At 39.7% G+C, this 13,526-nt stretch overlaps 1 protein-coding gene across 1 annotated transcript in view; it reads right to left on the bottom strand.

Moving 5' to 3' along the window:
- Positions 1-2,644: 2,644 nt before the first annotated feature.
- The window catches only part of TRIO (trio Rho guanine nucleotide exchange factor), a 251,638-nt gene continuing 240,756 nt past the window's right edge, over positions 2,645-13,526 (bottom strand). The window contains 8 exon segments of the mRNA XM_065052636.1: positions 2,645-4,226; positions 4,681-4,819; positions 5,475-5,675; positions 6,358-6,436; positions 7,606-7,727; positions 11,325-11,487; positions 12,369-12,396; positions 12,746-12,884. Coding sequence (XP_064908708.1) covers positions 3,684-4,226; positions 4,681-4,819; positions 5,475-5,675; positions 6,358-6,436; positions 7,606-7,727; positions 11,325-11,487; positions 12,369-12,396; positions 12,746-12,884 — 1,414 coding nt within the window. The 3' untranslated portion in view covers positions 2,645-3,683.

Raw genomic sequence — 13,526 nt, forward strand, 5'->3', positions numbered from 1 at the left:
TCCTACTCCTCATGAGCACAGGTAGGTACATTCTAGGCCTCTGCCCATTAGGAAGACAATGTAGGTTGCTTCCCTGACCAGGGCAGTATTACCTAGTGAAGCTTTCTGCTTAGCAGTTGCACAGTAGTTTTCAAGTTAAGCTGCATTCATCAAATGGGCAATGGAGAACTCCTGCTCTGCCAAACCCCACTTGAAAAGTATTGACACATGCACTGACGTTGAAGTCTGGCAACCTCTTCTTCCTAAACTATCACTAAGTGATTAGGGTGTGTTATCAAAAAGAAACATTTAGACACATTCTTGTCTTGAACCTTCCTGGCTATTTCCCCCCTTTCAGCTGTGACATTAACTGCCATTCACACATCAGAAACCTCTTACCAGCTGCTTTCACGCTTTGGGTTTCCACTCTCAGCCCTCAGTGCTGGTTTGTTGTGTGCAGGACAGTCAAGGAGAACTGTGCCCGACTGAGTCCAGGTGGCATTTGCAGCTCCAACTAGACAATTTAGCAAAACAAAAGGACCTTACATGTACATTATGTCTTCAAAGCATTTGAAGAGAGATCCAAGTTGAGGAGCCAATCATTCAAGGTCTCTCCAGTTGGAAGCTCTCGCACTGAATAGCAGGTTTTAGTGCAAAACTCCAGTTTCTTAAAAGATACGAGTTTTTCCAAGTAACAGGGCTCACAAAGAGGGCCAGAAGCAGCGTGCTCTTGTTCACATATGAGCAGAAGAACACATTTCTGCCACTTAAAACACCTACAAGAGCGTTATTCCTCTGTATAGCATTTGGGTAACTTCTCCCCAGTTGAGTGTATCTTCGGTCAAGATAAAGTATCTGAGAGCTCAAGCATACAAAGTCTTCCATGGAGCATGTTGCCATCTATTTCCCTGTTATGGGAAAAGCTTCCAGTGGCTCATCCTTGGCAGTACATCCTACCTGAATATTCTCCATCTAAATGCAAAAAGTCTCTCTCAGCTGTTTCTTTCAGTAGTAAATAGTGAATAAAGGGTCTGTTTCATCAACCTGATAGGTAACAGCAGAAAAAAGAGCGGAAAAAAAAAATCATGTACACAATACAGTAACAAGCATCAACACTCTGTATTGTCCCCTGACCTTTCACTTCATTTTGAATTGCAAATGGGTTAATGATAGCAGAAAAGGGAGAGAGATGAGTGCACACAACAAAAAACCTTTTTGCTTCATCCCTTTTAGGATGGAAACGAGTTTAGCTGCAAAACCCAAGTCTTTATGGTTGAAAGTAACTTTTCTTCATAATGAATCTGGAATGGCTAAAAGACGTGAGAAATCTGTTCCCCAGTTCAATAGTAAACTGAAACACGACCTTTCTGTCTTTAACTAGGAATATCTGGTAGAAAAATCTGCTGGTTGAAGTTTACTAGCTAATAAAGACTATAATGAATGTTCAGAGTTAGAGTTACGCATGTTTTACATAAAAACAATCATGACACTACAAGGCACTCAACACTTAGAACAAAGGCAAATATTAATTTGTAAGGCATGAAAGAAAGATACATCATTGCAATTTAAAATGAATTTTATGGCAATAAAATAAGGTACTTTTTTCCTTTTAAATACAGAGCCCAATTAAAATATAACCAAACCTAAACTTTCAGACTCCTTAAAGCAAGAGATCAGACAAATATGTCAAATATGTTTAATTTTTTTCAAAATAACTGATGGCAAAATAAAATATTTACATCACATCATACTGTGTAAACATGTAATGTCACTGTACAAAGAAATATACATGCAAAATAAAGCAAAAGCTTAACTAAAACAATAAAGGAAAATAATACACAAACATAATGATGAGGTTGGTACGAATACACATCCAGTTTTGAAGTCAGTTTTTTCTTTTAAAAAGTTTCTGTACAACTTTACAAAAAAACAAAACAAAACAAAACAAAAAACCCCAAACAAACAAACAAAACCCCCAAAACCCCCCAAAACAACCCCAAACAAAAAAGGAATAAATAGAATACAGTGGAAGCTGCAAAGCTCAAAGCTAACCCAAGCTAGGTTATGGCTTATGACCCATATATCTAACTATTGTGGGATGTTGGCTTGGCTTCTTTAAACATGGCATTTCACACCAACATAGATGACAACACACCCATATGAACTCGGTGATGCACAGAAAACCATCTCTGCCTTTTAAAACAGTTCATGTTAATATTACTTGAACCTTAAAAAGTTACTAAGACAATTCCATTACCTGTCAGATTCTCCTTATCTGACCACTACTTTCTGAATGTATTCTTCACCAAAGAGCACAAAATTCATTTGTTCATTTCACAGAAAGAAGTAAACACAGACTTGAAAATTCTAAAAAGTAGTAAGCGTTCAGACTGATTTTGGGAAAGTCAGACTTTGGCATTTTGAATATAATAATAAATTTTAAAAAGTGTCACCCTACTTCTTAACCAGTTGGACATTTCGGATACGAATCTCTCTTTTTTCTCCTTTTTTTGCACAATACTTAAAACTGACTAGTCTTGACTAAATTCTATGCTAACCCCCATCTTAAATGAATAATGACAGTGTGGTACAGCACACCCACCCCTGCCCACCCGGAAACCCCAAACACACAAACAAACCCATAAAGCTCGCCGTACTAAGTATGTGCTTTTTCTATATATTTATTACAGTTAACAACAGAGGTCCTCATAAATAGTTGCATAAAATGTTAAAGCCACAACATTGCACATGATATGAAAGAAAACAAAATCCCAAATGAGTGCATTTACAGTATTTCATCCTGCTGTATACTGTGTGACAACTGGGTCGGCAAGCTGGGCCCCAACCCCAAGTCCTTTTCTATGGGGACAGTGAGTACTGACCCAAACCGAAGACCCGCACAGTGGTATACCACCATTTAGGAAGGAGGGGGGAAAAAGGATAAGGGGAGGAGGGTGGAAAAAAAATTACAGACCGAAGGCAGGTAACAGTCTATATACAAGTAAGGCCTACATTTTATCAGAGCAAAACGATTCATTCTATTTGTATGCAAAAACTTTGAGGTTGGATGCACTTAAAAGCAGAGTCTGATCTCAGTGCACTGCTACGTGAGATACATACAGGCGAGGCAACTGGAAAGCTCTGGGACTGAGTGAAAACCAGATGTTATAAATGGAGGCCATATCAACGGGCAGCCATTTTGGTGAGTCTTCTCCAGGCATGATTTTTTTTATTTTTTTATTTTTTTAAACACCAGTGCTTTGAACATAGGGGTTTCTTCCTTGGATAAATCTTGAAAATGGTAGTTAAGTTCACTTGCAAAATTCAACTCTGGTTTATTAAAAAAACTATTTTTTTTGCAGAAACCTGAATAAAATACTGTTACTGTATCGCTCGCGACTGCTTTTTTTCAGAGTACAGTGCTATCGTCCTCCACCCCGTGAAGTCTGCATTGCCGGTCCCCCGTGCCGCCCCGCGTGGGTCCCCCTGCAATGCGTTTGCACACAAACATTCGCTAGCAGCCGGCTGGCTCGGGGTTTGCTTTCCTCAAAATTCAAGTCAACAGCTGATTGGCAGGAGGAGTCTATCTCCAGTGTGATTGATTGGCAGGAGGACTCTATCTCCAGTCTGACTGATTGGCAGGAGGAGTCCATCTCCAGTCTGATTGGCAGGTGAAAGAGAATGAGAGAGAACTTCAAGCAAGGTCAAACTCTTGGCAAGAGCCTGCTCTGTAAGAAGTTTTTAATGCTACGGATGGGTCGAACATCATTCTGGTGTTTTCGCCGCTCAATGAACGAAGTCAGTCTGGATATGTCAATGCTGTCAGCACTTTTGCTATTCCCCAGCTGCAGCCATTGCTCCTGGAGGGCCAGTGCAGCCGAGGGACGCTTCGCTGGGTCATCCTGAAGTAGGAAGCATACAAAATCTTTGGCCTTCTGGCTAACTCCTTTGAAGTAGTCATCTGGGAAACTAAAGTCTAAGCGGCAAATATTCAGGCAAGTTTCCTCTACGCTTTCATCCAGGAAAGGAGAGACGCCACTAAGAAGGACATACGTGAGCACTCCGATGCTCCAAACATCTGAAGTGAGGGAAACAGGATTTCCAAGAATAATTTCAGGAGCTGCAAACTCTGGGTTTCCAAGTAACTGGTGGATATAATACGTGGTATTGAGCTGGACTGCATCTCCAAAGTCAGCCAGTTTTATCGTTGGCTTAGCGGAACTCTGGTCCACCAAAATATTTTCAGGCTGGAAAATAAAAAAGTGAAAGCTAAAGTCTTTTTGTTTTGTTTTTTTTTTTTTTTTTTTTTTTTTTTAAAAAACCCCTCAGCCTAACACATTTACTGCTCCAAAGCAATCTCTTTCACAACAAACTCTGTGTTTCCTGAGAAAGAAATAGATTTCTGTTGCAAGTTCCCCTGAAAATAAATAAATAAATAATAATACAAAACAAAACTGTACCTATTAGTAATTATTTCCAGCAAAAAGGAACACACACAGCCAGAAAGCTTTAAGGAGGAAGCACAGGGAATTCAAGGTTTCTGCTTTGTTGGCTATAAGTAACCTGAAGTATCTGGGGATGGAACCCCAACCCCATACCCTTCTTTGTGCAGTCTCCAAGCAACTCATAGTTCTGTGCTCTGATCTGCCAGTTTTCTAGAAGAGGGAGGGTTTTATGCTTGGAATCCCATTCACTCCTCACCTTTAGGTCCAAATGTGCTATTCTGCAGTTGTGAAGATACTGCACAGCTTCCAGAATCTCTCCCAGGTAGAGTCTGATCTTCCCTTCTGTGAGGTTTCCCCATCGTACGACATAGTCTAGAAGGCGACCCTGGTCAGCCCTATTGGAATTACAAAGGTTATATTTGGTTTTAATTCAGATATCAGAACTGAAAGGAAAACAAACATTTTGAAAGTTATATTAAAAAATGCGTAAGGCAAGCGTCCCTTAAAAACTACAACAGCAAAAAGAAACCACTGTTTCAGTTGTCTGGCTTGGTCACCTGTGAAAATGTTTCACGTCACTAACAGCTGACTTGCACCTACAATTCTGAAGTGGGAACAGAAGGTGAAGGCAGAGAAGGAAAGGAATAAATACTGTAATTTTAGCCAGACTTGAAAGACTAGATATGTCTGGCCATAGACTACAGGAATAACCATAGCCTGCAGCACCTACAAGATACAGGATTAGTGTATGAAGAGGAGATTTGGTATCAAGCTACCATATCACAACATTCCCAACTCACTTGTGTAATTGCTTGATATAAAATGATTTCTGGACCTTCAGACTAAGATAAATCACCTACACAGCAGTTTAATATATGAAATGATTTCCTTCTGAGTAAATTATTAAACTCAATGTTTTAATAACAACATTATTTAGGTGTCTTCAGACTTCTGTGTAACCTTCAAGTTTCTTATTCATAAACCACTATAAAAGCCCCAGAAAGTCAGCTGCAGAGATCGTATTTACAGATAACACTATGGTCTACACACATTTCTAACACTAGTATGTAGTTGGTGGAGGTCTCAAAGGTATCGAGAAGGCCAATGAGCTGGGGATGCTGAAGATTCTGCATGACTCCAAGTTCATGGGTAACCTGGTCTCGCTTCATCAACTTCTTATTCACAAACTTAGTGGCTACGGCTCGCTTGGTTCCCTTCTGATCACACTTCTTAACGACAGAAAATCTGCCCCTGGAATACAATATTGAAAGGAAATAATTAACCAAGAGATACAATAAGGACATGCTTTTAACTTGAAAGAAATCCTGAGAGAGATCTAATTTTAGATATCTAATAAGCTACCCTTACAGAGCAGTTTCTGGACATAAACAAGAGTTTTAAGTACATGCATCTTCTACAAAATGTTTCTGTATAAATAATGAGCTCCTGATAGAGAACTGTTTTATCATATTTGCAGACAACTCCATTCACAGTAGCATCCAGCTTTTAAAGGTCATAATTCAGTTGGAGAAATGAATACTCTCTGTGACTTGTTTTGCATTTTGCTCATTTTCATAATTTTTTATCTGTAATTTCATACCCTAAATAAAAAGTTCTAGGAGAGATTCACTACAGAAGCAGTGTCACTCACTGTAAGGCATACTTAAAAATAAAAAGACTGTGTGGCCTTCCAAAGTATTTGAAAACCACGCATCCATTAAGCTATGACACCACTTCAGCCTAAATATGTTCTGTTCACGCAGTGCCATCTAGTGCTGGTAAGATTTTAAATTCCTCATTTCTATTTAATCTAATGTAATTCTGGCCTTTTAGGCTCACAGGATAAGCATTTTTTTCAAAGATAATTTCATTTTTTGAAAGAGAAGTTCATATTTGATGCAAACAACTTTGGAGATGAGCACACAAAACACACCTGCCAAGCTCAGCCACTTCACTGTAGAGGGAATCAAAGTTGTCCTTCCAGATTACCATGATCCCATCACTTCCAGGACCTACCAAAAAAAAGGGACAGGATGGCCAACAGTTAATATTGTCAGAATTAAATTGTTGTCATTATAACCAATGGATTGTTTCAGATGTTTGTAAAAGGAGAAATATTTGGATTTCATCTTCAGTTTGGAAATAGATTTCTGGAAGAATTTGCCTCAGATTGGCCATTATCTTTTGCTTCAAGTAGAGTGTGTGCATCTTATAAAACAAATAAAAAAAAGAAGAAGAAATAACATATTTTGGAGAGCTTTGTACAAGTATACAAGTCCCCATATCTGCCGGGACAGATGTACAAAGACAGAATGCAGCACTTCATATCTTATTTTCTTTTACGTGAGTCAATTTGAGACAGAGACATTCCACCTAAAATCTATTAATTCTCACCAATAGATAAATAGATGGGCCTCTCAATAGATTAAAAGACCCAGATAACACCAGTTGTTATAAACAGCGCATAAGAAACTCTGCTATCCTGTTGTCTCACTGTGCTTTCCCCGTTTCTAAAAGTACAGGATCCAGACCACTTAAGAATAACAATGTACAAACACACACTGAAATGTATCACTGTGCCAAACACATCAAGTAAAAATTCTTTCCTTTTCCTTCGCTGTCTGCCTCCAGAACACAGGCATTTTTCACCTTTGCAGATTTCCTTTCAATTCTCTCACAAGCATTCCGGTTGCCTCACTTCAGGTACTGAAATAATGTAAGTGTAAATCCATGATGCAAAGACAATAGTTATATGTTCTCAAACGCTGGCTTTACAATTCAAGCAAAGGAACACATTAAAATACACAGCAATGCTACTCTTTTCTTATCTGTGCACTTTAGAAATTATGTGTGTTGGTACAGTAACTTTCATTGAGACTACACTAAGAATGCAGATGATAAAATGATTTTATAATAGTATGTTTGAACCAGTATTGACAGACAAGGTAAATGAACGTGGACAGTACAATGTAGGCACCTTGTCTGTATGAACCTCTCATTAATTGCATCCTAGAAGTGCATCTATTCCCACTAAAACAAGTAATATATGACAGGTGAAAAGGTTTGTTATAATACTCCTTCAAGAGATAGATGCTCAAGAGCTGGGATTTTCTTTGTCCTGTACTACGGGAACCAGACACTTTGAATGTAATTAGATAAAAACGCAAAGAGACAAACCTACCTAAAACTCGTAGACTGGCGGAAGATGAAACCGAACCCATATCGTTTGCAGCTATACACGTATAGATACCATCGTCTTCTGCAGTGACGCCAATAATCTTCAGTGAAGCCTCTCCTAAGTCACTGGGAAACGCAATGGCATCCATTAACTTTATATTCATTTTGCAGATCTTAAGTTATAGAAATCAGACAAAGTTTGATTGATACTGTTAATATTTCTTATTCTCCAGACTCCATCTCTCTCTCTCTGAACAAACACTACTAACCCTGTCCATGCCATTTCAGAGATGTCTATCAGAATTAGAGCACTTTGGGCCCATCAAGTATTTCGGAATGTCCTGCAGAGTATTAGAAAACCATCCTTACTGACACTCTGTCCTAGGCTCCACTGTGTTTGAAAAATCAAATGCTCCTCCTGTTTCTTCCTGCTTCCTCTACTTCCTTCAAATTATGCGAAGCTGTATCAAGACAACCATCCATCATAGCTCTTTCTGGACCATTAGTTTCCATCCCTGACTTCCAGCATACAGAAGCTGATCTAACATTTGTACTTTCAGAGCATTCATCCCTTGTGAGAGTGGGCTCCACCTTCAATAGAAAAGGCACACCTCACCACAACTTTGGAGACCTCAGAATCTGGGAGAATACTAAAAGAGACTTACGTTGTCCCTCTGTATCAGAGCAGAGACAGCAATAACTATGTAAGACCACAGGAGAAAGATTCTGCAGACTCTTCCTTAATCTTTCTCACTGCTCAACCACCCTTTTTGTTAGATAGTTTTAAATACCTACTTAACTGCTCCTCTGTGCAATTCACATCTAACACTTTTTTGACCATCTGCCATGGACAGGAACAGCAAACAATTCTATTTGCAGAAGTGTCTTAGAAACACAAACACTTGGCAAGTCCTCCCTCCACTTTTCACCTTTGGGCTCAAAATAACCCTAACATAGTGTTATTCTTTCACTACGGGGCATATTTTCAAGATTTTCTATAATTCTTAGTGCTTTCCTTTGGATTATCCTAGTTACTGCAAGTTATTTGACTGAACCAAAACCTATTTGCCACAATTTTTACTACGTAACTGAATTTCAGGGAAAAAACAAAAGTTTTAGGAACATAGGAAGATGAGCCCCTTCCCTCAGCTCAAAGAATGTTTATTATTATTTTTAAATCTGTCAGCCACGGCCAACATGATTTACTGAATATAATTGTGTAACAGTAATGGATCACAGTGAACTACACCTAGTGAATCTAATTAGCTAATCATAAGGTCTCAAGGTGCACAAGTCCATGGGACCTGATGACATGCATCCGCAGGTCCTCAGGGAACTGGTAGATGAAGTTGCTAAGCCACTATCCATCATATTTGAGAAGTTGTGGCAGTCTGGTGAAGTTCCCACTGACTGGAAAAGGAGAAACATAACCTCCATTTTTAAAAAGGGAAATAAGGAAGACTGAAAGAACTACAGGCCAGTCAGTCTTACCTTTGTGCCTGGCAAGATTATGGAGCAGATCCTCCTGGAAACTAAGCTAAGACACATGGAAAATAAGGAGGTGATTGGTGACAGCCAACATGGCTTCACCAAGGGCAAATCATGCCTGACAAAGCTGGTGGCCTTCTATGACAGCGTTACCTCATTGGTGGATAAGGGAAGAGCAACCTGGACTTCTGCAAAGCATTTGACACTGTTCCTCATGACAGTCTTGTCTCTAATTTGAGAGCCATGGATTCAGCAGATGGACCACTTGGTGGATAAGGAATTGGCTGGCTGGCTGCAATCACAGAGTTATGGTCAACAGATTTATGTCCAAGCGGAGACCAGAGACAAGTGGTGTTCCTCAGGGATCAGTATTGGGACTGGTGCTCTTCAACATCTTAGTTGGCAAAATGGAGAGTGGGACTGAGTGCAGCCTCAGCAAGTTTGCTGATGACACCAGGCTGTGTGGTATGATTGACACACTGGAGGGAAGGAATGCTATCCAGAGTGATCTTGACAGGTTTGAGAGGTAAGCCTGTGAGAATCTCTTCAAGTTCAACATGGCCAAGTGCAAGATCCTGCACATGGGTTATGGCAATCCAAAGCACAAAGACAGGCTGGGTGGTGAATGGATTAAGAGCAGCCCTGAGGAGAAGGACTTGGGGGTGTTGGCTGGACAGGACCCAGCGATGTGCCCTTGCAGCCCAGAAAGCCAATCATATCCTGGGTTGCATCAAAAGAAGAGTGACCAGTAGATCAAGGGAGGTGATTTTCCCCCCTCTACTCCATTCTTATGAGACTTCTTCAGCTCTGGGGCCTCCAGCATAAGGAGGACATGGACCTTTTGGTGTGAGTCCAGAGAAGGGCTGTGAAGATGATCAGAGGGATGCAGCACTTCTCCTGTGAGGACAGGTTGAAAGATTTGGGCTTGCTCAGCTCGGAGAAGAGAAGGCTCCAGAAGACCCTATAGCAGCCTTCCAGTAGCTAAATAGGGCCTACAGGAAAGCTGGAGAGGGACTTTTTACAAGGGCATGTAGTGACAGGACAAGGGGTAATGGCTTTAAACTGGAAAAGGCTAGATTTAGATTAGATATTAGGAAGAAATGCTTCACTTGAGGTTGGTGAGGCACTGGAACAGGCTGCCTAGAGAAGTTGTGGATGCCCCATCCCTGGGAATGTTCAAGATCAGTTGGGGCTTTGAGCAACCTTGTCTAGCGAGAGGTGTCTCTGCCCATGGCAAGGGGGTTGGAACCAGATGATGTTTAAGGACCCTTCCAACCCAAACCATTGTATGATTAATTCTTCCTCATCTCTCACAAATGGTTCTGGATGCAGCGGCAGAGCTGCCACAATGCCTCTGTCTCTCATAAAAAACCCATATACACAGTGAAAAAGAAGCAGCAGGAGGTAAAAAAGAACAGTATAACATGCCATCAATTTTGTAGGTAAGTAGGGCTGTATCACACAACCTTTAAGAAGATGACATACTCTTCTATCAATTAATGAGTAAAGTTTTCCCCCAAAAATCCCTCATTCTAAATTGAGAGCATAATTCATAAATAAGACATTTCTTCATGCTGAAGTTACTAACTAAAGAACATTTTCTGTATTTAAAAAAATGCACCTTCAGGAAAAAAAAAACAACTTTTCTAACATGCAATTTCACATTCCAAAATACAGCATTTTCTCTTATTAATCAGGTGTTAGAGTTGCCAGTTAGTCTGTTAAGTTCTACCATAGCAATTCTAAAACTGGACAAAAACATTAACTTCTGTGCTTCAACAATGAAGACAGTGACATTACCAGAGGAACCAGAGGCTATTCTTTGCAAAACACTGTAATGTGATCTGCAAGCAGTCATCCGCCTCAAAAATGATAGTATGCTACCAATAGAAATAAGGGATTGGCAGATGGCATGTCACAGTGCTGCATGTCACAACATACTGTTCCAGTTCAAGCACTAGGTCAGTGTGATGGAAACACAACTTTTGCAATAGCTAATCAGATGTACCAGCTGAATTTTCTTTTGTTTTTAAAAATCAACTGAATATCACATATGGGTACCCCAGACATACACGGAAGTTACACAACATTTCCAGAAAATCCCAGCTGTGAAATATTTCTGAGGGTAACCCTACCTTTATGCCTCAAAGCCAAAAGCTATCCTGCACCAAGGGTGCAAATAGGAAATATAAAAGTGTCAGCAGCTCCTGTTGAGCATCACACAAGTTACTGTACCTGTACGAAATGCTGTGATGGCCGTCATTGCTCAGTGTGTTATGATCAGGACCTTTCCAAGTAACTGAAGCCTTGGGGCGACCACAGACTTTACACCTAAGCACGATGGTCTCTCCTGTCTCACATGTTACCTCACTCAATGGTATTATAAACTCTGGTGGAACTGGAAAAAGAAGATTAATGGCATTAGGTCAACTGAAGCTAATCAATTTGATTTTCTGTTTCTTGCACTCTCTCTGTTAGACAAAGGAGTACAGGAACGTACATTTCCAAGGTGTATCTATCCCTCTACCCTTGGAGCACACCCATAGTTAGGCCACTTGCTGGGGCTCTGCAGATCTAGTGAATTCTTCTCTGCATGAACTTGGACACAACACGACTGCTATGCCATGGTTAACCCTGAAAGCTGCCATGGTGAACAAAACACCCTGTTTATGGCAAACTGAGGAAACCCTACAGTAAAAAGTATTTAAGGATGTGCTCAGCTCTTTTTATTCTAAGTTTGCAAAATGGAACACAAAACACCTCACTCATCCACTGAGGCACTGTAGTGGTTTCCCTTTTCGCATGCAGATGAAACTAAGAAGTTTGGTTCTCTTTATTAAGATAAAAACCCAGTTTGGCTTTGACCCCAGAGGGTCACTGTCTTTGTCCTGATCAGCCTCTGCACTAGACAGGCCCTGATTGTTTCCTAGGGTGCAAGGTTCAAAATGGGACAGGTGGTCTCCAATTCCTGGCCTTGTTATTTTGCAAGGCCCAACTTCCATACAGTCTCCACGCAAACGCAGTGGAGCGCAACTCCTTCCAAATATGTGATATGATCCTTGTGTTTTATGTTGTTTTGGACTTGTGAACAGAAATGTGTTCCTTGTATCTTAAAAATTAAATACGACATATTTCATTAATTGCCATTTTTAGCCAAAAGCAGCCTATGTATATTTTGACAGAAAAAACTCAGTTCCTGATGTAATTCATTTACATAAAGTAAATAAAGTTTTAATCAAATTATATTTATTGGGACTCTGAAAAATTAAAGCAACTTACCATCATAAATGTAATTGGGGTTGAGAAGCTGGAAAGGAGAATGTAAAGAATTAGTGTCCTTATAACATTATAAGAACTTAAAGAATGGTAGAAAACAAAGTACAGGGATGCTTCGAAGTTAGCTATGCCCACAAAGATCCAAGAAACACCTGAATATCTGAATTTCTACACCACTCTGCTCTTTCTGCAGTATCCTTATGCTACATCACACTTGCAGGCTCAAAGGTTATATTTTCCCATTTTCAGATTTGGCAAACGCTGTCCATTAAAACCAGTGTTGCTTCCAATTCTTTTATGTGAAATTCTGGCAGAAATTACTTTTAAAGAAATCCCAAAACAGCTCCTATGGGAAACTACTACATCTTCGTAAAAGTTACCTTTACAGAAACCTTGTTGGCAAGTCCTTCTCGGGATTTGCGGTAACCATTTTCTAGCTTGCCTTCCCTTTTGCCGTCTTTATCTTTTTTCTCAGATTTCTTCCTTAAACGGAGTGCTGTGTGCCAAGACGTTGACTTCCTGAATACAGAATATTAAACGTTGATTAGTTTTTTTCAACTATAGGTTGTGTGTTATACTCTCTAGTTTCAAATGGCATTGGAAAAGTATGTCAAAATGTTATTTCATTGTTTTAAAGTGGACTGAAATTAAATAAGTATTCCATAAGGGATGCTACCCTTGGGTAAAACTGTAAGCAAGCTAGTAAGATTAGTCTGTGGTTCAGTATTTCTTTAAATCATTCCAAGAATGGTAAACTTTCTATATGACAACAGAAACTGTCAATCAAACAAATCTTATGCCAAGAAAGGTTGGACCAGATGATCCTTGTGGTCCCTTTCGACCTGGTATTCTATGAAACTGAGCAATGATCAGTATGAAATCCATATAAAATACAGCCTTCAGAAGCTTTACTGCTAAGAACTTTGGTTAATATATCTCATTGCAGACTTGAGAAAGATCTTCCTAGCACAACCAAACATTTCCCATAAGTTTGTGGGTCAAAGAAGAGAACTAGGAACTCTGAAATCTCATTTGGCTTGAAAAAAAGATTTATGACTGTTTTCCTAAACAAAGGTGTCTAGTTTGTCAAGTCATTCTATTGTTACTCTTAAATGAGGTATTATTTCATCACCTATTCTCAGAAGTTTGCACTGCTACAGA

This window comes from Columba livia, chromosome 2 (assembly GCF_036013475.1).
Source record: "Columba livia isolate bColLiv1 breed racing homer chromosome 2, bColLiv1.pat.W.v2, whole genome shotgun sequence".
NCBI lineage: Eukaryota > Metazoa > Chordata > Aves > Columbiformes > Columbidae > Columba > Columba livia.